Consider the following 26,036-nt stretch of genomic DNA (forward strand, 5'->3'; position numbering starts at 1 on the left):
CCCAGTTCTTTGAGATGTTCTGGATCAATGTGTACGACAGTGTGTTCCAGTTCCCGCCAATATTCAGCATACAGCCATGGAAGAAGAGTGGGACAACATTGCACAGGCCACAATCAACAGCCAGATCAAAGGAGATGCTGCATGAGGCAAATGGTCACACCAGACACTAATTGATTTCTGATCCATGCCCAAACCTCTAAGGTATGTGACTGATTTCCTTATGAACTGTAACTCAGTGAAATTGTTGCATTGACATTAAGTATGTTCAGTAAATTTGCATTCAAGGACAAGGCTGTAGGTTTATTTAAATAATTGGTGATGACAATGCTTGTAAACATGCAATGTGCAGGTCAACTGGTTCTTACTGTAAATAAGAGCATTTCTCTACATTGACAAGTACTTTAGGTGGTATATTTTATTTCAGAAACATGACCTTAATACACCAGATAATGGATTCCAAAGCCCCAAAGGAGTTGAACAAGTAGATCAAATGCATTTTGTAAAAAATACAAAACAGTTTGCATATTTATCTGAGAATCTTATTGGCAACTTCAAAATGACTGACTGGCAATCCCATACATTTTTAAATGGATTGCACCCATCCACCAGCAAGGCACATTGATTGAGAGGGCATTTGCCATTTACTGTAGCTGTGCAGTTTGTCACTGGTTGGTGAATAAAGTTCTAACAATTTTTCCAACATGAAATGCATTTCCTATCAACTAAACAATGCTTGAAAAAGTAAAGTGCCATCATAGCTGAAACATTTTTAAATATGTCTAATGGCCTGTTGAATTGCAGTGATTATTCACCAGTGTCCTGAGAGCCAGTATCACCTTAATACAGCATTGGCAATCAACATTAGGTGCTAATGTAAAGCAACATTATATAATACATTGCACTTACTACTCTACTATCAGTAGTTGCTCTTTGCTTTTCCCCAATGTCAAAAGCATCCTTATTACAACCCACTGTACAGGGTTGGGTAGGTTACTTTCTAAATGTAATCTGTTCGTTACTGGTTACCTGTCCAATTGTAATCAGATTACTCCCCTCAAACTTTTGGTATTTTTTTTTCTTTATTAGTCCACTGATAGTTGTTTTTCATGTCAGCAGTCAAATTAAAGATTTGACTTAAGCGCTTCATCTTGCTAATTTGACTGCAGACATGCAAAACATTTTGGAACTGTATCAACAGTGGACTAATGAAAAGAGTAAAATGGGTTTCCATCGCATTTAACTCTGACAGTTTTCTCAAACAAAATGTTGGGGTATAGCAAATAAGCAAATAAGATTTGATTTGGAGCCTGAAATTACCGACCAGTTTGAGACATTGCAATGTTATCACATTTCTGTCACAATCACCACAGAAATGCAATGTATCAAGTAATCACTTTGCCCTAAAAGTGAGATGAGTTGTAAAGCCTGGTGTTTATTCCATTGCGTTGGTAGACTGCAGATGTTGACGGCCTATAGGAAAGTTGCCCTGCCCAGCATGGTGAGAGATGGCTGAATTAATGGAAGTGGCAGATCACTCCTTGTTCCTTCCTGTTAATGTTGGTAGGGCTTTGGGTAGTTGGTAGAGAGCAAGACCATGCTATGCAGAAGCAGAGACCTCTGACTCTGGGACATAGAGGCATGAGGACAATAAGCCATATTTACATCGGTCTCCCAACAAAGAAAGAAAAACACTGTCGGGAGAGAGGGAATAGATCCCTTTTGGACGAGAGGAGAACTGGAGCCACTGAAAGCCATTCCAGGCACTGGTTGATGCTGAGACTGCCAGAGTCAAGCCCCTTGACAGCAGGCCTGACAAGACCAGGGTTGAGTTATCAATTGAACTAGTGGCAAATTACTAGTATTTGATCCATTTGGGTTTTTGCTGACAGAGTGCATTCTGAAAGTATTCAGACCCTTTGACTAGGGCTGTTACGTTGACCGTAATACCAGTGACCGTTTATTGACGATAATTAGGCTTCTCCAAGCTCTGATGCTGCTGATGGTCATTAGTACCCTACCAAACTTGCTAACTGCCTGGTACTCAGCACTCTATTGTCCCTGTAATCACTTGACATCAATGCAAAATTAATCAAATCTAAAACACTTAGAGCTCATGTTGCGCAACATTTCTATAGGCTATGCAATTGCTGAGAAAACAGAGTGATGGCCTAAAGAGGGGATCCCATCAGCTTTTTATAGGCTAGACATACTATTTATTTCTCAACTTCTCTAATATTAACCACATTGCTTATCTTTACAACAGGAGTATAGCCTACCTACCTGTCTGGCATGAAAATGAACCACGGGAAAAGCTTCCTCCGTTCGCTCTAAGTGCATAGATGATGTATTTTTTTTTCTTCCCATTCCCCTGTTTCGAGACGGGTGCATGATAATGGTCCATTCTAAAATCAAAACAATTTCACATTATTTAGTATATGTAAAGACAAGATTAAATCAAGAACAGTCTGATGGGTGAGAATATTAGCCTATCACTTGTGAAGGACGCCCAGCATAAGAAACAATGCCTTTTTGCAACTTAAAAAGAAAATCAGTCACACATTTCATGTAACCTAGCCCATAGGCCTATATGTTTTGATAAGGTTATCAAAACTAAAGTGGCCAAAATTACTTTAAAATTAGGCATATTTAATCTGCTTTACAAGGGGTATAGAGCCTGACTGGCATACATAAGCAGTGCGTGAGTTTCAAGTTTGGGGAAGATTATTTTCACCATAAATGTACCTTTTTTATAATAAAAGCATTACATGCATAATTGCATTTATGGTGTTTTCCAATGGAACATTCACGCTTATAGCCTAGTGCCATGTGTGCATTGCTGTGCTTATAAAGTGAAGAAATAGCCTAAGTTTAAACGTTCTGATCTGTTGCGTCAGCCACATTGTTTAAAAAGTTTGATGCTAGTGGTTGTATAAATTTGGGATCGATCGCATCCCACAACTGTCCCAGACGGTTTGGAATATTTATCTCGCACAGAAATGAATAGATAGACTTTTGTACTATGGAGGATAGATTCATATTGGCTAGTGCTTTTGCTGTTCGTTAGACCTACTTATCTTTTTGGCTGACAAAGTAAATGTGGACAGTTCTTCCAATATCTTCACTACGCTCCTTGGAATTGGATAAGGATGCGTGCAGTGGCGTCCCCAATCTGTCTGTCTTCACCTGTAGCCTGTGAGAGAGACCCGATCACGTGATGGAGAGCCATGTGAGTGAGCGGCGCTTCGAGGCGCGCACCACTCCGGAATAAGAGCGCAATGCAGCACTCTGGGCCAAGGGCACAACGGCCACAAAAGGCATGGATTTTTGGGGGTGCATTACGGCCACACAAAGGGGATGCCTCCATCATTTAAGGCATTATCAAGTGCTTGTAAAATTGTGAATGAGAGACTTATGACGTGTGTGTATAGTCTGCTCAAAAAAGAAAGCAGAGCTCATGCAATTCAAGCGACTTTTTAATCATCATTAGTCACATCATGCAGCCTTACAATGTATTAAAAATCAAAACCTATAGCCCAACGTTTGTAGAACTAAAGTTACATTAACTCTAAATTAAGCATCTAGGAATACCTGTTTTTGTTAATTGAAATTTCCACCACCCCATTCAACAGAATAGCCACACTCCCTCAAAACGCTTGGAGAAAATATCCTTTATTTTATTCAGCTTTGTTCAATTGTATTCTTCATAATTTAAAATGCTACGGAATTCTAAGCAAATCTTGTCTGCTAAGTGAACTAGTGTAGCCCACAGTCATTTGGTATAGCCAGATCAGGACCAAACATAAGGACAACTCAGAGTATGCTATTCTGAAATGGACTACATTCCTTATATCATGCTACTTTAGACCTGTAAAATAAATGACAGATTTATTGTAAAGGTGTAGGCTATATTACATGGATTTATTAGACTTGTTAAATATAGATGTTCCAAAGGTCTGCATCAGTGGCTTGTAGGCTCTGTGTGGAAGCCAGGACATGCGAAATGTGTTTGATAATTACTGTGAGACCGACAGACTGACTTGAACCTCACAGGTGACATTGACCGCCACCCTTGACTTTTTCCACATTTTATTATGTTACAGCCGTATTCTAAAATTGTTTACATGTTTTTTCCCCCCCTTCAATCTACACACAATACCCCATAATTACTTTTTTCATTTGTGCAAATTTATAAAAATAACTGATCACATTTACATAAGTATTCAGACCCTTTACTCAGTACTTTGTTGAAGCACCTTTGGCAGCGATTACAGCCTTGAGTCTTCTTGGGTATGACGCTACAAGTTTGGGCCACCTGTATTTGGGGAGTTTCTCCCATTCTTTTCTACAGATCCTCAAGCTCTGTCAGGTTGAACGGGGAGCGTTGCTGCACAGCTATTTTCAGGTCCCTCCAGAGATGTTCGATCGGGTTCAAGTCCAGGCTCTGGCTGGGCCACTCAAGGACATCCATAGACTTGTCCCAAAGCCACTCCTGCGTTGTCTTGGCTGTGTGCTTAGGGTCGTTGTCCTGCTGGAAGGTGAACCTTTGCCCCAGTCTGAGGTCCTGAGTGCTCTGGATCAGGTTTTCATTAAGGATCACGCTGTACTTTGCTCCATTCATCTTTCCTTCGAGCTTGATTGGTCTCTGTCCATGCCGCTGAAAAACATCCCCACAGCATGATGCTGCCACCACCATGCTTCACCGTAGGGATGGTGCCAGGTTTCCTCCAGATGTGACGCTTGGCATTCAGGCCAAAGAGTTCAATCTTGGTTTCATCAGACCAGAGACTCTTGTTTCTTATGGTCTGAGAGTCCTTTAGGTGCCTTTTGGCTAACTCCAAGCGAGCTGCCATGTGCCTTTTACTCAGGAGTGGCTTCCGTCTGGCCACTACCATAAAGGCCTGATTTGGTGAAGTGCTCCAGAGATAGTTGCCCTTCTGGAAGGTTCTCCCATCTCCACAGAGGAACTCTGGAGCTCTGTCAGTGGCCATCAGGTTATTGGTCACCTCCCTGAGCAAGGCCCTTCTCCCCCGATTGGTCAGTTTGGCCTGGGCGGCCAGCTCTAGGAAGAGTCTTGGTTGTTCCAAACTTCTTCCATTTAAGAATGATGGCGGTCACTGTGTTCTTGGGGACCTTCGCTGCAGACATTTTTTGGTTCCCTTCCACCAATTCCTTCAACTTCATTGCTTGGTTTTTGCTCTGTCAACTGTGGGACATTTTTATACAGACAGAGATGTGCCTTTCCAAATAATGTCCAATCAATTGAATTTACCACAGGTAGACTCCAATCAAGTTGTAGAAACATCAAGGATGATCAATGGAAACAGGATGTACCTGATCTCAAATTCGAGTCTCATAGCATAGGGTCTGAATACTTAATAAAAACACGTTATTTACATGTTTTAATAAATATGCAAAAATGTATACAAACCTGTTTTGCTTTGTCATTATGGTGTATTGTGTGTAGATTTTATGAAAAATGAATGTAATCCTTTTTAGAATAAGGCTGTAACATAACAAAATGTGGAAAAGGGGAAGGGGTCTCAATATTATCTGAATGCACTGTATGAATCCGATTACATGTAGATCTTAAGAATGAGGTCCAGTGATGTGCACTGACCTGTCTCAGCTCTGAGTCATCCAACTGGTGCAGGCCATGTCTGCTGAGAGCACGGTCCAGCTGTAGTAGCTCTATGCCGTGGCTGTTCAGTCGAGTGGCAATCCTGGGAGTTGGGAAGCGGGGAGTCAGGAAGAACAGGGGACAGAGTTGCCTCTGGAGACAAAGAGGCTTACAGTGAGCTCAAAGTATTGGGACAGTGTTATATTATTTGTTGTTTTGGCTCTGTACTCCAGCACTTTTTGGATTTGAAATTATACAATGACTTAGATTAAAGTGCAGACTGTTAGCTTTAACTGGATGGTATTTTCATGCACATGAGTGAATTGTTTAGAAATTCCAGCACTTTTTGTACATAGTCCCCCCATTTTATGGTACCAAAAGTATTGTGACAAATTCACTTGTAGTAAAAAAGTTAAATGTAGAAGTGTTTAGAAACATTATATTCTTATTTACAGTGACTTTTAAATGACTTACCATGATGTAGTCCTTGTGTGCTATGAATAGGGGACCAAATACTAAATGTTTTTCTACTTTATACACAGAAGTGAATTTTCCCCAATCATTTTGGTCTCCTACAATGGGGGGACTTAGTATGTTCAAAAAGGGTGGTAATTTCTAAAACGGTTCACCCGGTGTGGATGAAAATACCTTCAAATTAAATCTGACAGGCGAAACTTTAACCTCAGTCATTGTATTATTTCAAATCCAAAGTATTAGAGTACAGAGCCCCAACAAAAGTGTCACTGTCCTAATACTTTGAGCTCACTGTATGTTGTGTATTTCTGACGAGGCAAATCCAGTAGGTCTGACATCCATTCCGTAAACCCATGACTCGTTTTTCAGGAAATTTCTGAATAAAAGGAAGCACTGACCATCTGATCTGCGTTCATTCTCTTGATACCCAGGGGAGGTCCAGAAAACAAGTCTCGAATTGCCTGGATGTCAGATATGTACCCCAATTTGCACCTAAAAACACAAGGACCGGTCAGACATCAGTGTCTAGAGGCCCTTATTAGCTGCATTACAGTCACCCATGGAAAAACATATCCATATTTGCCCAACAAAATGTTGGACAGTGAACACATTGGAACATGGGAGTAACATACATATATATTACTGCTCAAAAAATAAAGGGAACACTAAAATAACACATCCTAGATCTGAATGAATGAAAAATTCTTATTAAATACTTTTTTCTTTACATAGTTGAATGTGCTGACAACAAAATCACACAAAAATTATCAATGGAGATCAAATTTATCAACCCATGGAGGTCTGGATTTGGAGTCACACTCAAAATTAAAGTGGAAAACCACACTACAGGCTGATCCAACTTTGATGAAATGTCAAAATGAGGCTCAGTAGTGTGTGTGGCCTCCACGTGCCTGTATGACCTCCCTACAACGCCTGGGCATGCTCCTGATGAGGTGGCGGATGGTCTCCTGAGGGATCTCCTCCCAGACCTGGACTAAAGCATCCGCCAGCTCCTGGACAGTCTGTGGTGCAAAGTGGCATTGGTGGATGGAGCGAGACATGATGTCCCAGATGCGCTCAATTGGATTCAGGTCTGGGGAACGGGCGGGCCAGTCCATAGCATCAATGCCTTCCTCTTGCAGGAACTGCTGACACACTCCAGCCACATGAGGTCTAGCATTGTCTTGCATTAGGAGGAACCCATGGCCAACCGCACCAGCATATGGTCTCACAAGGGGTCTGAGGATCTCATCTCGGTACCTAATGGCAGTCAGGCTACCTCTGGCGAGCACATGGAGGCCCCCCAAAGAAATGCCACCCCACACCATGACTGACCCACCGCCAAACCGGTCATGCTGGAGGATGTTGCAGGCAGCAGAACGTTCTCCACGGCGTCCCCAGACTCTGTCACGTCTGTCACATGTGCTCAGTGTGAACCTGCTTTCATCTGTGAAGAGCACAGGGCGCCAGTGGCGAATTTGCCAATCTTGGTGTTCTCTGGCAAATGCCAAACGTCCTGCACGGTGTTGGGCTGTAAGCACAACCCCCACCTGTGGACGTCGGGCCCTCATACCACCCTCACGGAGTCTGTTTCTGACCGTTTGAGCAGACACATGCACATTTGTGGCCTGCTGGAGGTCATTTTGCAGGGCTCTGGCAGTGCTCCTCCTTGCACAAAGGCAGAGGTAGCGGTCCTGCTGCTGGGTTGTTGCCCTCCTACCGCCCCCTCCACGTCTCCTGATGTACTGGCCTGTCTCCTGGTAGCGCATCCATGCTCTGGACACTACGCTGACAGACACAGCAAACCTTCTTGCCACAGCTCGCATTGATGTGCCATCCTGGATGAGCTGTACTACCTGAGCCACTTGTGTGGGTTGTAGACTCCGTCTCATGCTACCACTAGAGTGAAAGCACCGCCAGCATTCAAAAGCGACCAAAACATCAGCCAGGAAGCATAGGAACTGAGAAGTGGTCTGTGGTCACCACCTGCAGAACCACTCCTTTATTGGGGGTGTCTTGCTAATTGCCTATAATTTCTACCTGTTGTCTATTCCATTTGCACAACAGCATGTGACATTTATTGTCAATCAATGTTGCTTCCTAAGTGGACAGTTTGATTTCACAGAAGTGTGATTGACTTGGAGTTACATTGTGTTGTTTAAGTGTTCCCTTTATTTTTTTGAGCAGTGTGTGTGTATATATGTGAACCTGCACTCTCAAGCCCACTGCCCAGTGGTGTTGGACACTGTGGGAATGGTTCACTTCCTGGAACTCTGTCTGCTGCTGGCGGGTCCAGAAGTGGCGGATCAGGAGCTGGCGGAGGAAAAGGTACCTGGTTGTAAAAAGGAGAGGGAAGCAGAGAAGAGAAACATGACACATGAACAAAGAGGGTTTCAATACATTTTAGGGGGGGGCACAATGTATTATCAGTGAGGTCATAAATGCACAATTATTTGACCTTTTAACTGCCATTTAATTGATCATTAAGATATTTGCTAACTGAATATGAGTCAAGAGGAGGATGTTGATGACTTAAGTGAACTCACATTAGGACAAACACCAGATAGTTGGCAAATGGAGGAATAGAAATTAACAGCAGCGGAATGGCTTTAATCATGTCTCTGCAAAACTGAGAAAAACAAACATCGAAAAAGTTACCTTTTACATGCTAAGGAGAACTTTTCAGACAATACTATTAATACTACTACTACTAGGCAGATTATAAAGAAAGACTGCTAACCACATAAGAACTTTCCTTGTTATTCATGTGTATGCCCTAGCCTCCACCGACCTGCCCGAGTTTCTCCATATCACGATAGGTTAAGTCCTGGACTTTGACTCTGTTGGTGAGCATCCTTGTTTTTATCACCTTCACCTCTTTGGCATCTTGGAAAAAGAGCCGAAATCCTGAAGAATGGTAATACAAAAGATGGCTTCATTGTAATGGCAGCACAGAAGCTGCCAGAAGCCAAATTAACTAGGCTACATCTTTGTGTTTCTTTTGCCTTCAAACGTGAAATCTTATTGGTTGACCGAATACAAATAATTTTGCTACAGTATGGTAGATCTGTATAAATAGAGATGCCAAACAAAGGTTTGATGACGAAACAACACAATTTATGTACCCACTTATGAGAGTTTAACATGGTGCTGTGGCGAGCTGAGTTTTTACCTTTCGTAAAAGTGCTATAGAGAACATAAAAGCGAGGGACGTCTTTGGAGGAAGTGCTCATATTTGGCATTGACCCTTTGAAGCCTGGACACAACTTGCTGGCCATTCCCTAGCCTGGATTTGGAGGATGAGCAGTGTCTATACAGCCGCAGTCTAAAAGACACAAAAGAAATGGTAATGAAAGTACATTACATAAACAAAAGTATGTGGACGCCTGCTTGTCGTACATCTGATTCCAAAATGATGGGCATTAATATGGAGTTGGTCCCTTCTTTGCTGCTATAACAGCCTCCTCTTCTGTGAAGGCTTTCCACTAGATGTTGGAACCTTGCTGTGGGGACTTGCTTCCCTTCAGCCACAAGAGCATTAGTGAGGTCGTGCAATTAGGCCTGGTTCGCAATCGGCGTTCCAATTTATCCCAAAGGTGTTTGATGGGGCGAGGTCAACGCTCTGTGCAGGCAGGCCAGTCAAGTTATTCCACATCGATCTCGTCAAACCATTTCTGTATGGACCCCGTTTTGTGCACAGGGGCAATGTCATTCTGAAACAGGAAAGGGCCTTCCCCAAACTGTTGCCACAAAGTTGGAAGCACAGAATAGTCTAGAACAGGGGTTCTTAAACCTTTTCAGCCTGGGACCCAAATTAGAAATGTGTTTTCCTGGCACCCAAGCATAGGAAAATGACTATATGTAAATATCAGTACAGTTCATTGCCCTTACACCGAAAACAAATGCAATATAGACAAAAACAAATAATGAAATATCTATTCATGTTTAATTTCCCCATTAAAAACACTTACATACCTGTCTCGGTTGGAACGGTTGTTGTTAAAATACAAGCAATTTCCATTCTGAACAGGAATAAACTGATTGATCACATCACACAGATGAATAACAGAACACACACACAGGCTTTTTGATAGGGTTGTACTAACAGGACAGAAATTATTGTTGAAAGAGCTGGAACTGCTGCTGTAAAAATACAATTCACAATAACAGCACTTGCACAGTTGACAGGAGCAGCTCTAACAGGGCAGACATTTGACAAACTGACTTGTTGGAAAGGTAGCATCCACCCCTCATCACTGTCAAACGCTCCCTAAAACACTTCAGCGAGCAGGCCTTTCTAATCGACCTGGCCCGGGTATCCTGGAATGATATTGACCTCATTCCATCAGTAGAGGATGCCTGTTTATTCTTTAAAAGTGCTTTCCTCAGCATCTTAAATAAGCATGCCCCGTTCAAACATTTTTTAAACCAGGAACAGATATAGCCCTTGGTTCACTCCAGACCTGACTGCCCTTGACCAGCACAAAAACATCCTGTGGCGTACTGCATTAGCATCGAGAATAGCCCCCGCGATATGCAACTTTTCAGGAAAGTTAGGAACCAATATACACAGGCGGTTTCGAAAACAAAGGCTAGCTTTTTCAAACAGAAATGTGCATCCCTTAGCACAAACTCCAGGAAGTTCTGGGACACTAAAGTCCATGGAGAATAAGAGCACCTCCTCCCAGCTGCACACTGCAATGAGGCTAGGAAACACAGTCACCACCGATAAATTCGCAATAATTGAGAATTTCAATAAGAATTTTTCTACGACTGGCCATGCTTTCCACCTGGCTACCACTACCTCGGTCATCAGCCCTGCACCCCCCACTGCAACTTGCCCAAGCCTCCCCATTTCTCCTTCACCCAAATCCAGATAGCTGATGTTCTGAAAGAGCTGCAAAATCTGGACCCCTACAAATCAGCAGGGCTAGACATTCTGGACCTTCTCTTCTTAAAATTATCCGCCGAAATTGTTGCAACCTCTATTACTAGCTTGTTCAACCTCTCATATCGTCTGAGATCCCCAAAGATTGGAAAGCTGCCGCGGTCATCCCCCTCTTCAAAGGGGGAGACATTCTAGACCCAAACTGCTACAGACCTACATCTAGCCTACCCTGCCTTTCTAAGGTCTTCGAAAGCCAAGTTAACAAACAGATCACTGATCATTTCAAATCCCACATACCTTCTCCGCTATGCAATCTGGTTTCCGAGCTGGTCATGTTTGCACCTCAGCCACGTTCAAGGTCCTAAACGACATCATAACCGCCGTCGATGAGACAATACGGTGCAGCTGTATTCATCGACTTGGCCAACGCTTTCGACTCTGTCAATCACCACATTCTTATCGGCAGACTCAACAGCCTTGGTTTCTCAAATGACTGCCTCGCCTGGTTCACCAACTACTTCTCTGACAGAGTTCCGTGTGTCAAATTGGAGGGCCTGTTGTTCGGTCCTATGGCAATCTATGGGGGTGCCACAGGGTACAATTCTCGAGCCGACTCCTTTCTCTGTATACATCAATGATGTCGCTCTTACTGCTAGTGATTCTCTGATCCACCTCTACGCAGACGACACCATTCTGTATACTTCTGGCCCTTTGGACACTGTGTTAATTAACTAACCTCCAGACAAGCTTCAATGCCATACAACTCTCCTTCCGTGGCATCCAACTGCTCTTAAATGCAAGTTAAACTAAATGCATGCTCTTCAACCGATCGCTGCCCACACCTGCCTGCCCGTCCAGCATCACTACTCTGGACGGTTCTGACTTAGAATATGTGGACAACTACAAATACCTAGGTGGCTGGTTAGTCTTTAAACTCTTCTTCCAGACTCACATTAAGCATCTCCAATCCAAAATTAAATCTAGAATCGGCTTCCTATTTCGCAACAAAGCATCCTTCACTCATGCTGCCAAACATACCCTAGTAAAACTGACTATCCTATCGATCCTTGACTTCGGCGATGTCATTTACAAAATAGCCTCCAACACTCTACTCAGCAAATTGGATGCAGTCTATCACAGTGCCATCCGTTTTGTCACTAAAGCCCCATACACTACCCACCACTGCGACCTGTATACTCTTGCCTGCTGGCCCTCGCCTCATATCCGTCGCCAAACCCACTGGCTCCAGGTCATCTATACGTCGTTGCTAGGTAAAGCCCCGCCTTATCTCAGCTCACAGGTCACCATAGCAGCACCCACCCACAGCACGCGCTCCAGCAGGTATATTTCACTGGTCACCCCAAAGCAAATTCCTCTTTTGGCCGCCTTTCCTTCCAGTTCTCTGCTACCAATGACTGGAATGAACTGCAAAAATCACTGAAGCTGGAGACTCATATCTCCCTCACTAGCTCACAGATCACTGCACCTGCACATAGCCAATCTGTAAATAGCCCATCCAACTACCTCATCACCATATTTATTTTGCTCCTTTGCACCCCAGTACCGCTACTTGCACACTCATCTTCTGCACATATATCACCCCAGTGTTAATTTTCCATACTGTAATAATTTCGCCACTATGGCCTATTTATTCCCTCACCCCCCTTATCCTACCTCATTTTCACACACTGTATTTATTGCATTATTGACTGTATGTTTGTTTATTCCATGTGTAACTCTGTGTTGTTTGTGTCGTTTGTGTTTGTTATCTTGGCCAGGTCGCTGTTGTAAATGAGAACTTGTTCTCAACTAGCCTACCTGGTTAAATAAGAGGTGAATTAAAAATAAAATGATCAGAGAGTATTTATAGTGCATGGGACACAACTTAACCACACATTCAAGTCCATTATAAAGTAGTATTGTCTATGACAACTCAAGACAGAAAAGTAGCCTATAATACTAGTCTGTTCAAACAACTGTTTGTGCAGTATTTTTTACCAACTGCTCCCATGATGGTTGTCGTGCCAAACATCTAGAAATGGCAAGTCGGCTGTGACAGCACTTGGACAGATCTGGAACCAGGCTAGTGCTTACTTGCCCTATGTTGTTGTCAGTATCTTTGGTTGGGCTTTACCAAATATTTGCCAAGATAGGACTGTTAAGAGAAGTGCCACAAAACAGTGGCTCGACAATGACTACACAACATTAAGATACATTTATATAAAGTTTTGAATGAGTTGTCAATACCTTGCTCGAGAGGTGGCCTTGAAAGAGGAGCATGTAACTGTAACCCCATTAGGTCGGATTCCGTAAAATGTCACAGCCAACCCTCCACACACCCCAACACAGAACAGCGCCATTTTTAGGAAGCGCAAACTACCCGTTGCGCTCTTCAGCAATTGGCTGTATGATTACCGTAATGTACCTACTACAATGTTACTTGTTCAGCAGACTGCAATTTGTTGCTACTTTTTTTCACAGTGTTGAGATAATTGATGACGAACATAGAGGAAAAGGCAGACCTTTTGTACTGAAGATACCCCGCTGTTATGTGGATGCTTTACATTTTGCAAATTGTGATACACAGATGCATGTACCGTTGACAACGTTTCTCAGAAAATCTGTTCTGAGATCATTTTCTTGTTTCAACTAATCAATCTTTATCATCATAGATGTGTGCTATTGGCTCTGCAAATGAGTACTTTGTCAAACATATTCACGGCACAATTTGTCAAATGAAAAGTTTTACCTTGAATTGTAGATATTTCATTAGAATGCCATTTTATTGATCAAGAATCACCAGAGCCAGATACTTTTTTTTATTTTTTACATAAACTATATGTGGACACCCCTTCAAGTTATTGGATTCGGATATTTCAGCCACACCCATTGCTGACACGTGTATAAAATTGAGCACACAGCCATGCAATCTCCATAGACAAATATTTGCAGTAGAATGGCCTTACTGAAGAGCTCAGTGACTTAACGTGGCACAGTCATGATGCAACCTTTCCAACAAGTGAGTTCGTCAAATTTCTGCCCTGCTAGAGCTATCCACCCAGTCAACTGTAAGTGCTGTTATTGTGTAATGGAAACATTTAGGAGCAACAACGGCTCAGCCGTAACATGGTAGGCCACACAAGCTCACAGAACGGGACCACTGAGTGCTAAAGCGCGTAAAAATCATCTGTCCTCGGTTGCAATACTCCAAACTGCCTCTGGAAGCAACGTCAGCAAAATAACTGTTCGTCGGGCTGTGGCTGAGCAGCCGCACACAAACCTAAGATCACCATGCGCAATGCCAAGCGTCGGCTGGAGGGGTGTAAAGCTTGCTGCATTGGCCTCTGGAACAGTGGAAACGGGTTCTCTGGAGTGATGAATCACGATTCACTATCTGGCAGTCCGACTGACGACTCTGGGTTTGGCGGAGTCCAGGAGAATGCTCCCTGCCCCAATGCATAGTGGCAACTGTAAAGTTTGGTGTAAGAGGAATAATGGTCTGGGGCTGTTTTTCATGGTTTGGGCTAGGCCCCTTAGTTCCAGTGAAAGGAAATCTTAACGCTACAGCATACAATGACATTCTAGATGATTCTGTGCTTCTAACTTTGTGGCCACAGTTTTGGGAATGTCCTTTCCTGTTTCAGCATGACAATGCCCTTGTGCACAGAGCGAGGTCCATACAGAAATGGTTTATCAAGATTCCATCGAACACCTTTGGGATGAATTGGAACGCTGACCGCGAGCTAGCCCTAATCATCCAACATCAGTGCCCGAGCTCACTAATGCTTGTGGCTGAATGGAAGCAAGTCGTGGCAGCAATGTTCCAACATCTAGTGGAAAGCCTTCCCAGAAGAGTGGAGGCGGTTATAGCAGCAAAGGTGGGACAATGATTTTGGAATGAGATGTTCGACGAGCAGGTGCCCACATACTTTTAGTCATGTAGTGCATATACTGAACCAAAATATAAAACGCAACATGTAAAGTATTGGTCCCATGTTTCATGAGCTGAAATAAAAGATCCACGAAATGTTCCACACACTAAAAAGCTTATTTCTCTCATTCGTTTACATATTTTTTTGTCAGCATTGATCCTTTGCCAAGATAATCCAGGTGTGGCATATCAAGAAGCTGATTAAATGGCATGGTCATTACACAGGTTCACCTTGTGCTGGGGACAATAAAAGGCTCTTCGTCAGGTCAAACAGAGTGCTCACTTCCCAAAATATACACATTTCTCGTCACATGACCATTTCGCAAATGCAAAATAATGTGTGGAAACAATTTAATTCGCTTTTGTGCACAATAAATCATAATTAATCACAGAGGTACATATGGTCATAAAGGATTTACATGCAGTGCATTCGGAAAGTATTCAGACCCTACATTGTTACGTTACAGCCTTATTCTAAAATGTATTAAAAAATAATCCTTTATCTACACACAATACCCCATAATGACAAAGACAGGTTGACATTTTTGCAAATGTATTAAAAATAAAACATACCTTATTTACATAAGTATTCAGACAATTTACTATGAGACACGAAATTAAGCTCAGGTACATCCTGTTTCCATTAATCATCCTTGATGTTTCTACAACTTTACTGGTCCACCTGTGGTAAATTCAATTGATTGGACATGATTTGGATGCCAAGAATCACGTCTGGAGGAAACCTGGCCACATCCCTATGGTGAAGCATGGTGGTGGCAGGATCATGCTGTGGGGATGTTTTTCAGCGGCAGGGACTGGGAGACTAGTCAGGATTGAGGGAAAGATGAACGGAGCAAAGTACAGAGTGATCCTTGATGAAAACCTGCTCCAGAGCACTCAGGACCTCAGACTGGGGCAAAGGTTCACCTTCCAACAGGACAACAACCCTAAGCACATAGCCAAGACAATGCAGGAGTGGCTTCGGGACATGTCTCTGAATGTCCTTGAGTGGCCCGGACTTAAAAATCTCTGGAGAGACCTGAAAATAGCTGTGCTCCCCATCCAACCTGTCAGATCTTGAGAGAAGAATGGGAGAAACTCCCCAAATACATGTGTGCCAATTTTGTAGCGTCATACCCAAGAAGACTCGACGCTGAAATCGCTGCCAAAAATGCTTCAACAAAGTACTGAGTAAAAGGTCTGAATACTTAAATAAACGTAAAATCACATTTACCATTTTTTTTTTTTTGCAAAAATGTCTAAACCTGTTTTTGCTTTGTCATTTTGGGGTATTGTGTGTAGACTGATAAGGGAGGGAAAAAAACGATTTAATCAATTTTAGAACAGGGCTGTAACAAAATGTGGAAAAAGTCAAGAGGTCTGAATAGTTTCCAAATCCACTGTACATACAAATGGGACCTCCACATCCGGCTTATTCACCTGCTGGATTGTCCGAGACCAGCCTCCCGGACAGCTGATGAAACTGTGGTTCGTGCTCATTGTCCTCACCAGGGTCTTGACTTGACTGCAGTTCGGCATCGTAACTAACTTCAGTGTGCAAATGCTCACCATCGATGGCCACTGGCACGTTGGAGAAGTGTGCTCTTCACTGATGAATCCCGGTTTCAACTGTACCGGGCAGATGGCGTCATGTGGGCGAGTGGTTTGCTAATGTCAACATTGTTAACAGAGTGCCCCATGATGGCGGTGGGGTTATGGTATGGGCAGACATAAGCTACAGACAACGAATACCATTTCATTTTATCGATGGCAATTTAAATGCACAGAGATACCATGACGAGATCCTGGAGGCCCATTGTCATGCCAGTTATCCGCCGCCATCACCTTATGTTTCATAATGATAATGTACAGCCCCATGTTGCAAGGATCTGTACAGAATTCCTGAAAACTGAAAATATCCCAGTTCTTCCATGGCCTGCATACTCACCAGACATGTCACACATTGAGCATGTTTGACATGTACTACCCGCCTGTTCCAGTTCCCGCCAACATTCAACAACTTCGCACAGCCATTGAAGAGGAGTGGGACAACATTCCACAGGCCACAATCAACACAGCCTGATCAACTATGGGAAGGAGATGTGTTGCACTGCATGAAGCACATGGTGGTCACACCAAGTACTGACTGGTTCTCTGATCCACGTCAATACCTTTTAAGAATTTGTTCCTAACTGACTTGCCTAGTTAAATAAAAGGTTAAATAAAATATTTTGCATCTGTATTCCCAATGAAATACATAAATGAAGTCAAATTAATTAATTTAATTTCCTTATATGAACTGTAACTAAGTAAAATCTTTTAAATTGTTGCGTTTATATTTTTGTTCAGTGTATATTCGCTGAGCGTCACATATGTTGTGGCAACGTGATTGACAGCCAATGACATGGCTGATTGACATTGTAGGACACACCCACTGGATCAAACCGTGTTTTGCCGTATTTAAAAGTTGAAGTCAATTTCCACTACAGCTATCTACACGCGCTCTTCCAAGTTCAGTTTACTAAAAAGGTGAATATTTGCTAAATATGGTTATTTTTAAAGACGTTGCTTGTTTTACTTTTAAAAAATCTGTTTATTGCCAAGAGAAAGGCAAAGTTTAAGAGCTATCATTATTATGCAGAATCATTATTTAAACGTTCCTAGCTAGTGAGCTGGCCATGCCACATGTTATTAGCTAGTATCAGGAAAATAAACGTACAAATTAGAAACGCAAACTGTAGGCAGCGGTTGAATGCATGATCATGGTGGTAACATTGTAAGCTACCTAACGTTTACCTGAAAGATAATTTAAATCTTCACGTGCTACGAGCTTGTTGAGTAAATTAGATCGGTAACCTGGCTTCAGCGACCACCAGGCCACACTTCGAGGAAAGATGTCTACCATCCGATTTGGATCAACTTGTAGTCCTTCGAAGACTACTCTAGCTGAGACATTGCCACGCTGGAACGATGAGGAAGGGGAGAAGGCTGGTAAGAGTCAAATATATTGCCTTTTGCATTTCAATCAATTACCATTTTTGATTGTTGGCTCCTAGGGACTTCTCATACTTTAATTAACTTTTCTCTGTCTTTAGTGACCTAATTGTCCTGCACGGATGTGATCAACTGACTATGACAGAGGCTTGAATACTGCACTAGCACCAAAGATTTCTATAACTAAACCAAGAGATCACAGGTTGTTGTTTCCAATGGGACAAATGAGTCATGGTGGGCAGAGCCAAGCACCCGCTAGCAATATCCCATTGGCGCGTTTTAGTATGCATATTTCTGTTAGGGAACGCCTACTGTGAATAGCGCGTTTACATTAACTCAATTTGCGTTTGTGCTCCTAAACAGCTTGCTTTTAAAAATATATTTTTTGCAAATGGTAATGTCTATAAAACTTAGTCCACTCTGTTTATAACAGATTATAGTTTTTTGGAACAACTTTTTATTGAGATCAAATGTTTAATTGATGAGAATTTGCAGAATGTTGGCCAAAATCCACTGCCTGCCAGTGGGCTTCCTCTGGAAGTGGGTGGAACCACCAACTGGATGCTTCATGTTTATACATCCAGTGAAATATGTCTCATTGTACAATCCGCCTAGGCCTAACTATCCCTTTTTGATTGGATCCATTTGGGCAGAGTGCGAATTACGCAATGACATCCGGGGGGTCTCTATTTATGAATTTAATAATAGACGTAATTTAAACTGAGAAAATATTACATTTTTAAAGTGGCATGAACACAGCCAGTCATGATATTTTCATTTGATTGTCAAATAAATCACTTCAAAAAGTAGGCTACCTGTGCATGTTCGTCCATTCCATCATCCAAACTGCTTGTATAGCCAGCCTACTCACGCCATTTGAAGAATGGAAATAGACATCTCTTACAAAACACCAAAAAGTGTGCCCAATGACATTCAGCCATTGCCATTGATTAGGCCTACATTAATTGATGTCTTGCAGACAGTTGTAAAGGTCGCAGTTGTAAATGAGAACTTTTTCTCAACTGGCCTACCTGGTTAAATAAAGGTGAAATAAAAATTAAGTTGCATTTAGGGGCGCTAACATCTAATTCAAGGTGGCTGGCCCTGGCTCCCCTGTAATTCGCACCCTGCATTTGGGTAAACCATAATTCTATCCTCCTGATTCCTGTTTACAAGCAAAAATTAAAGCAGGAAGTACCAGTGACTCGATCAACAGGACTGTTTTGCTAGCACTGACTGGAATATGTTCCGGGAATCCTCAGACGCCGTTGAGGAGTACACATCAGTCATTGGCTTCATCAATAAGTGCATCGATGACGTCGTCCCCACAGTGACCGTACGTACATACCAGAAGCCATGGATTACAGGCAACATCCGCACTGAGCTAAAGGCTAGAGCTGCCGCTTTCAAGGAGGGGGACTCTAACCCGGAAGTTTATGAGAAATTCCGCTATGCCCTCTGACGAACCATCAAACAGGCAAAGCGTCAATACAGGACTAAGATCGAATCTTACTACACCGGCTCTGACGCTCGTTCGGATGTGGCAGCGCTTGCAAACCATTAGACTACAAAGAGAAGCACAGTCGAGAGCGACCAGTGACACCAACTGGCAAGTGACTTCACTGACATTTTCAACCTCTCCCTGTCCAAGTCTGTAATACCAACAAACAGACCACCATAGTCCCTGTGCCCAAGAACTCCACTAAGGTAGCCTGCCTAAATGACTACCGACCTGTAGCTCTTACGACTGTAGCCATGAAGTGCTTTGAAAGGTTGGTCATGGCTCACATAAACAACATTATCCCAGAAACCCTAGACCCACTCCAATTTGCATACCGCTCCAACAGATTCACAGATGATGCCATTTCTATTGCACTCCACACTGCCCTTTCCCACCTGGACAAAAGGAACACCTATGTGAGAATGCTATTCATTGACTACAGCTCAGCGTTCAACACCATAGTGCCCTCAAAGCTCATCAATAAGCTAAGGACCCTGGGACTGAATACCTCCCTCTGCAACTGGATCCTGGACTTCCTAATGGGCCGCCCCCAGGTGGTAAGGGTAGGTAACGACACATCCGCCACACCGATCCTCAACACAGGGGCCCCTCAGGGGTGCGTGCTCAGTTCCCCTCCTGTACTCCCTGTTCACTCGTGACTGCATGGCCAGGCATGACTCCAACACCGTCATTACGTTTGCTGATGACACAACCGTGGTAGGCCTGATCACTGACAAGACAGCCTATATGGAGGTGGTCAGAGACCTGGCTGTGTGGTGCCAGGACAACAACCTCTCCATCAACGTGATCAAGACAAAGGAGATGATTGTGGACGACAGGAAATAGAGGACCGCGCACTCCCCCATTCTCATCGACAGGGCTGTAGTGGTGCAGGTTGAGTGTCCACTTCACCAACAAATGAACATAGTCCAAAGACAGTTGTGAAGAGGGCACAACAAAACCTATTCCCCCCTCAGGGGACTGAAAAGATTTGGCATGGGTCCTCGGATCCTCAAGATTTTACAGCTGCACCATCAAGAGCATCCTGAGTGGTTGCATCACTGCCTGGTATTGCAACTGCTCGGCCTCTGACCGTAAGGCACAACAGAGGGTATTGCAAACGGCCCAGTACAACACTGGGGCCAAGCTTCCTGCCATCCAGGACCTCTATACCAGGAGCTGTCAGAGAAAGGCCCTAAAAATTGCCTAAGACTCCAGCCACCCTAGTCGGACTGTTCTCTCTGCTACCGCACGCCAAGTCTTGGTCCAAGAGGCTTCTTAACAGCTTCTACCCCCAAGCCATAAGACTCCTGAATATCTAATCAAATGGCTACTGAGACTATTTGCATTGCCGCCACCCCCTCTTACACTCCTATTACTCTCTGTTGTTATCATCTATGCATAGTCACTTTGATAACTCTACCTACATGTACATATTCCCTCAACTAACTGTAGCTCCTGCACATTGACTCTGTACCGGTACCCCCCTGTATATAGTCTTGCTATTGTTATTTCACTGCTGCTCTTTAATTACTTGTTGCTTTTATTAGTTTTTTTACCCATATTTTTTTCAACTGCATTGTTTAGGGGCTCGTAAGTAAGCATTTCACTGTAAGGTCTATCTATACCTGTTGTAATAGGCGCATGTGACTAATAACGTTTGATTTTGATTTGACACCTTGCCTACATTAGTCTACTTTTAGCTCATTCTAACTAAGTAATTTCCTTGGTGTTAACTTGGCTCCATGGCATTATTTTCTCTGTTGTCAATAGATCCAGAAGATGCCTGTGATCCAAATAAACTCCTTCAGTGTCCATACGACAAGAACCATCAGATCCGTGCCTGCCGCTTTCCATACCATCTGATCAAGTGCAGCAAAGTTAGTAGCTACAGGAAGGAATGTTGAAGGCGCAATATGATGTTGTGCCATGTCATCTTAAATGTTGCTAATATAGTCAGTTAGTACATGGCAAAACAAGTTATTCAGCTGTCCTCTTGTCCTTTCCTGTAGAACCACCCTAAACTGGCCAGTGAATTAAAAACGTGCCCTTTCAACGCCCGCCACCTGATGCCCAAGCATGAGCTTTCACACCACATTGCTAACTGTGTTGACAGAATATCTGTGAATGCAGAAGACTGTGAGCCTTTCTTGTTTTGTTTTTACTCTTTCTGTATTTGCATTATTCAATGATAAGCCTATTTGCACCCTTTAGTGAGTCTAACCAGGTTCTGTGATTTCCAGTGGGCAGCGCTGAGGTGCAGAGCAAATGGCAGGTACCTGTTAGCACCTGGACGAACACCAACTGTGATGAGGACTGGGATAAAGGTACTCTCTCACAAACTGCTGATTATGCGTGTGTACTCAAAGCAAAGATGCCATGTATGCATTTATTTGTTTCACAACTTCTGCACACTCCGTGGACTGATGCAGTGAATGCAACTTTTCAGATTGTTATGCTGGAGATTTTCCATTGATTTCCATCGGCAGCATTTTATTTAAATGCAGCCTTTTCTTTTTGTAGAAGCTGATATTTCTTCAGTGCCTTTCGTATGGGGAGTGTCCACAAACCTGATCAGTCAGAACAGGTCAGCTAACCACACAAAGTTTGCAGTGGAGTTCATTGCTACTAGATATTTGAAACAGAGCTGGTTAATATTTTCACATTTAAAACATACTTTTAAGTGTAGTCTTTTCTTCTTCTTTTTTTAGGACTGAGCCATGCACTACAAATAATCTTACTCCTGGACTCCGAGCTCCAAGAACTCTGCCCTGGAAAATGTGTAAGTCATGTTTGATCTGTTTCATGTTACAGCATTCTGTATTTCTTATGGTTTGGAGCCATGCTGTCTTTTCTTGCTGTACTGTCTCACTTAAAAGCTTGTGGTCAGGTGTTCACTTGTCACTCTTAGGCTCATTGTATTTCTCATTATTTTTGTTCAGGACTGACAAAGGGCAGAATGAATGACAAAAGTTGGAAGTCAAGAGGCTGTCTTGCAGTTAAGTTTTATATCACAGATGCATGTTTTATCTCACTTTGACTTGATTATGGACACATTTGAGAAATCCCATTGACTATTTTGTTTGACTATAAATGCATGCTTTGTAACCTAACCTTAGACATGGTGATTGGGGTTTGTGTCCCCTTTTTTGTTATTAAAAGGCTTTTTTGCAGAAGTGTTTCCCTATACTAACTCTGCATGTAGGCTGTTGATGTATGTTCCTGATGCCCTACTGCAGATGAATATATTCTCCCTGTATTGCACATATCAGATATCAAGATGCTCATTATGCTGACTGTAAAGTTGATTTAGCCTCATAATGAATCTTGCTTTGATCTTTTGCCAGTGTGTTGTATATTATTGGATTTTGGCCTGTAATTACACAAAAATGGAGGTAATGTTCTGTCCTCATGAAGGTTTTAATGTCTACAATTTGCATGTTGGGCACAAGAGAAGCTACCATTAGGGGAATCGTATTGTAAGGGATTCGTTTCAGCTTGTATCTTGTTACAATGTTTTGTCCGACGCCACCTATATGCTAACATGGCTGAAATTCGCTAGCTAACCGACAACTGTGACAATGTATTTGTGACAAGTGCTCGTTGTGCAAAGTTTGTTTTCAATAAACATTAGAGACAAAATATAGTTTGTTAATAATTTAAGCCAACCCTGTCTGTTTTGCTCCATAGTTGCGCATGTGTTGGTTTTGTTGCTAAACAACCAACCTGTCTATTTGGATTAGTCAACGTTCTACTACTTCTGAGGTGGTAAACAAAGGGTGCGTACTGCCATCTGGAGTGTGTTGTTTGAACAAGTATAAAGCCAAGTTTGGTAACTCAAACTGCAGATAGAGGTATAGGGACTAAATTCAAATTGACATTCACATTAGCAACGGGAATGTCACGAGCCGGAGGGGGTTTGGCTCAAATGTACCATACATGGTGTGTTCGTAAATTCACTGGGAGTGCCAGAGTGCGCTCAAAGGCGTTTGTAAATTCAGAGCGTTCAGTTCACACTGGACGCTCTGGCCGAGGAGTAGGGTTCATCCGAGCATTCTGACATTACAACCACAGTCGATTACCAAGCTAACTGGCTAAAGTTGGCTAGCTAATTTACTTCCAGATACAAATGACAGAACCTCAATCTGACAATTTACTAACACAGCTGGTTCTGCTCTTCTCATGTTATCTAGAGTGTTGGTAAATAAATATTTGCTGCTGGCAACACATTGAATTTTTTTAATGCCGACGTTTCCTGACACGGTCATAACAGGTGTTGCGTGTTTGTAAATTCATCAGCTATTCTGCGCTCAAGCACGCTCTGACGAATCCTCTGATATCGGAGTAGATCGCCTACTGGACTATGGCTAAACAGGGAAACTATTCAGCTAGCTATGCAAGCAACTTTTCATGCATCTATCATACTAGACTCTTGAATAATGCAAAATGTCAAAACCATTTGAAAACATTTGTTTATTTTCTCAGCCATAAACATTAATTTAGCAAGACAAAGCGTAAATCATAGTCCAGATGCGATAGTCTGGCATCCCATTGTAACATAGCTGTGCGGCTCCTTCAACTGTTTACCATTGGGGAATTATTTTTAATTGGGCCAATGCATTAGCAGCAGGGTCTGGTCTGCTTAGTTCATTGACTATATATGAACCACAAAAAAGCAGTGTGGGATGTCTTGCTTCCTATTCCATCTTGGTTACTGCCACCTGCAGTTATGGAATGTTTGCTCACAGAATTCATTGGCTTATCCCTCTTAATGACCTGGATGGAATTGTGTGGTCCTTCCTAAACCCATAGGAAGTCCCACCCAGTTGACTATGTTAAAATGGTGGCAGTCCTCAATGCAATGTCCATGCCAAAACTGGTTATTTCCAAGTAGTGATCTCTGGTGTCACCTTAGTCCTGCTTGCTGCCATAGTCTTTGAAGATATGTTTGCCCGCTGGTGGGTATTACCATCGGAACAACTTAGTCCTACTTTGAACAGACCATGGGAGATTTGTACTATTTGACATTCATTCCATACACCTGAAATAAAAGATTTCATTGTTTACCAAGACACATCTACTGTGGCAATTTACCCAACACGTTGTATGAATGGAAATTGAATGTTGGTGTAGCCTACTGTTATTTGTTTCCAATTTTATGTAATCCATTAAATACAACTGTGTTTAAAATATAATTGTCAGGTATGGTCCTTTATCAAGATGATCGGGGGTAAAAATATCCCTGCACTGTCCATATTTGAAATGTGTAACTAATAACTATATAGCATGGGTACGCAACTCTTACCGTACGAGGTCCGGATCCTGCTGGTTTTCTGTTCTACCTGATAATTATTTGCACCCACCTGGTGGCATAGGTCAAAATCAGTTCCTGATTTTAAAGGGGAATGGTGAATGGCTTCTCAGTCCAGAGTTGAGTTTGAATTTCTATATAGTATGTATTTAGCAACAGTGCTTTTAGAAGTCACAGTAGGGCTCAACACTTGCCTTTTCTTTGACGTGAGCTATTTGCATGAATGTTATTTTAGACGGGGTATTAGGTAATGATAATGTGCACAAGTTTAAAAACAAATTACAAGAGGTTTACTGATCTCCCACACATGGGTTTTATTGATATTCCTGCATGGATGGTGACACATTCTATAGCATTGGTATAGAGGCTATGAAAAGAAAACCCCAATGTTTGACAGTTAAACTTTTAAAAGAAGAGCTATAAAATATATATTCAAGGAACATACTAAATATTTTATTTTAAAATGCATATAAAGATGTAAAGAAATGACATTACTTTATGCATGTCTTTAAACACAAGTAGGGTTACAATCCTACATTGAAACTACCATGATCCTTTCATGGTCTTGAGACCGTCTCCAGTCTTCTACAAGCAGATTTGATCATACTTTCTCATTTAATTAGAAGATTGCAGCCAAGGAAAATAATGCCAAAAAATCAGTGAGCGACAATACGCGCAGCATAGCGATCTGCACCACGTGAAGAGGTCATTTTCCTCAGGATGAGTCACACTGAATCTGTTTTTGGTGATAACTGATGCAGCTGCTGAAAGGTTGCTGCTTCCACACACAGTGTCAAATCCAGAGTGCTCTTCTCTAGACAACGTCCTATTAATGATCTCCCATGCAACATCCATGTTAGTGAAATATATATATTTTTTTCTGATACTTTCTTTTTTCTCTCTTCAATATGATTTAACAAACTCTATGAGGTTATTCCGTCGTTTTCTTTATGCAAGAAGCGAAATGTCAGCTGTTTCATGATGCTCAGAAAATATATTACATTCTTGAATTCCCAGTGAAGCTTCCCAAAATATGACATTTCAAGAACAACTAAATGACGAGGTTCATTTCATTTTTGAATGACGACAGTCAGAATTTAAGTGAGAATGTCAAGGTTCACAATGTATTCAATTAAAAACTAGACTTCAAAGACTTTCATTGTTTTTCTGTAGTGATACTCTGCTCTCTGAGGCTTCTTTGCCAAGCTAGGTTTCTGACATACAGTGGGGCAAAAAAGTATTTAGTCAGCCACCAATTGTGCAAGTTCTCCCACTTAAAAAGATGAGAGAGGCCTGTAATTTTCATCATAGGTACACTTC

At 42.3% G+C, this 26,036-nt stretch overlaps 2 protein-coding genes across 3 annotated transcripts; one reads left to right on the forward strand and one right to left on the reverse strand.

The window, feature by feature from the left end:
- Nucleotides 1–115: 115 nt before the first annotated feature.
- Nucleotides 116–13,338, reverse strand: LOC110531226 (LETM1 domain-containing protein 1-like). The gene is made up of 7 exons (XM_036988549.1): nt 13,227–13,338; nt 9,264–9,416; nt 8,883–8,998; nt 8,638–8,720; nt 8,300–8,423; nt 5,618–6,583; nt 116–2,402 (listed from the first exon to the last, which is right to left on the reverse strand). The coding sequence occupies exons 2-6, from the start codon at nt 9,367–9,369 to the stop codon at nt 6,560–6,562; spliced, it is 453 nt and encodes a 150-aa protein (XP_036844444.1). The 5' UTR covers nt 9,370–9,416; nt 13,227–13,338; the 3' UTR covers nt 116–2,402; nt 5,618–6,559.
- Nucleotides 13,339–17,283: 3,945 nt separating this feature from the next.
- zgc:56699 (zf-U11-48K domain-containing protein) lies at nt 17,284–23,055 on the forward strand. 2 transcript variants are annotated; one of them, XM_021616533.2, is made up of 8 exons: nt 17,284–17,439; nt 17,741–17,901; nt 21,179–21,285; nt 21,418–21,544; nt 21,649–21,732; nt 21,929–21,992; nt 22,117–22,187; nt 22,348–23,055. In XM_021616533.2, coding segments are annotated over exons 2-8 (552 nt in total). In that variant the 5' UTR covers nt 17,284–17,439; nt 17,741–17,804; the 3' UTR covers nt 22,350–23,055. The 2 variants fall into 2 exon arrangements, with proteins under 2 accessions (XP_021472208.1, XP_021472210.1); XM_021616535.2 differs by lacking the exon at nt 17,284–17,439 and having other exon boundaries at nt 17,446–17,901.
- Nucleotides 23,056–26,036: the final 2,981 nt, after the last annotated feature.

The sequence above is a fragment of the Oncorhynchus mykiss genome, chromosome 9, assembly GCF_013265735.2.
Source record: "Oncorhynchus mykiss isolate Arlee chromosome 9, USDA_OmykA_1.1, whole genome shotgun sequence".
NCBI lineage: Eukaryota > Metazoa > Chordata > Actinopteri > Salmoniformes > Salmonidae > Oncorhynchus > Oncorhynchus mykiss.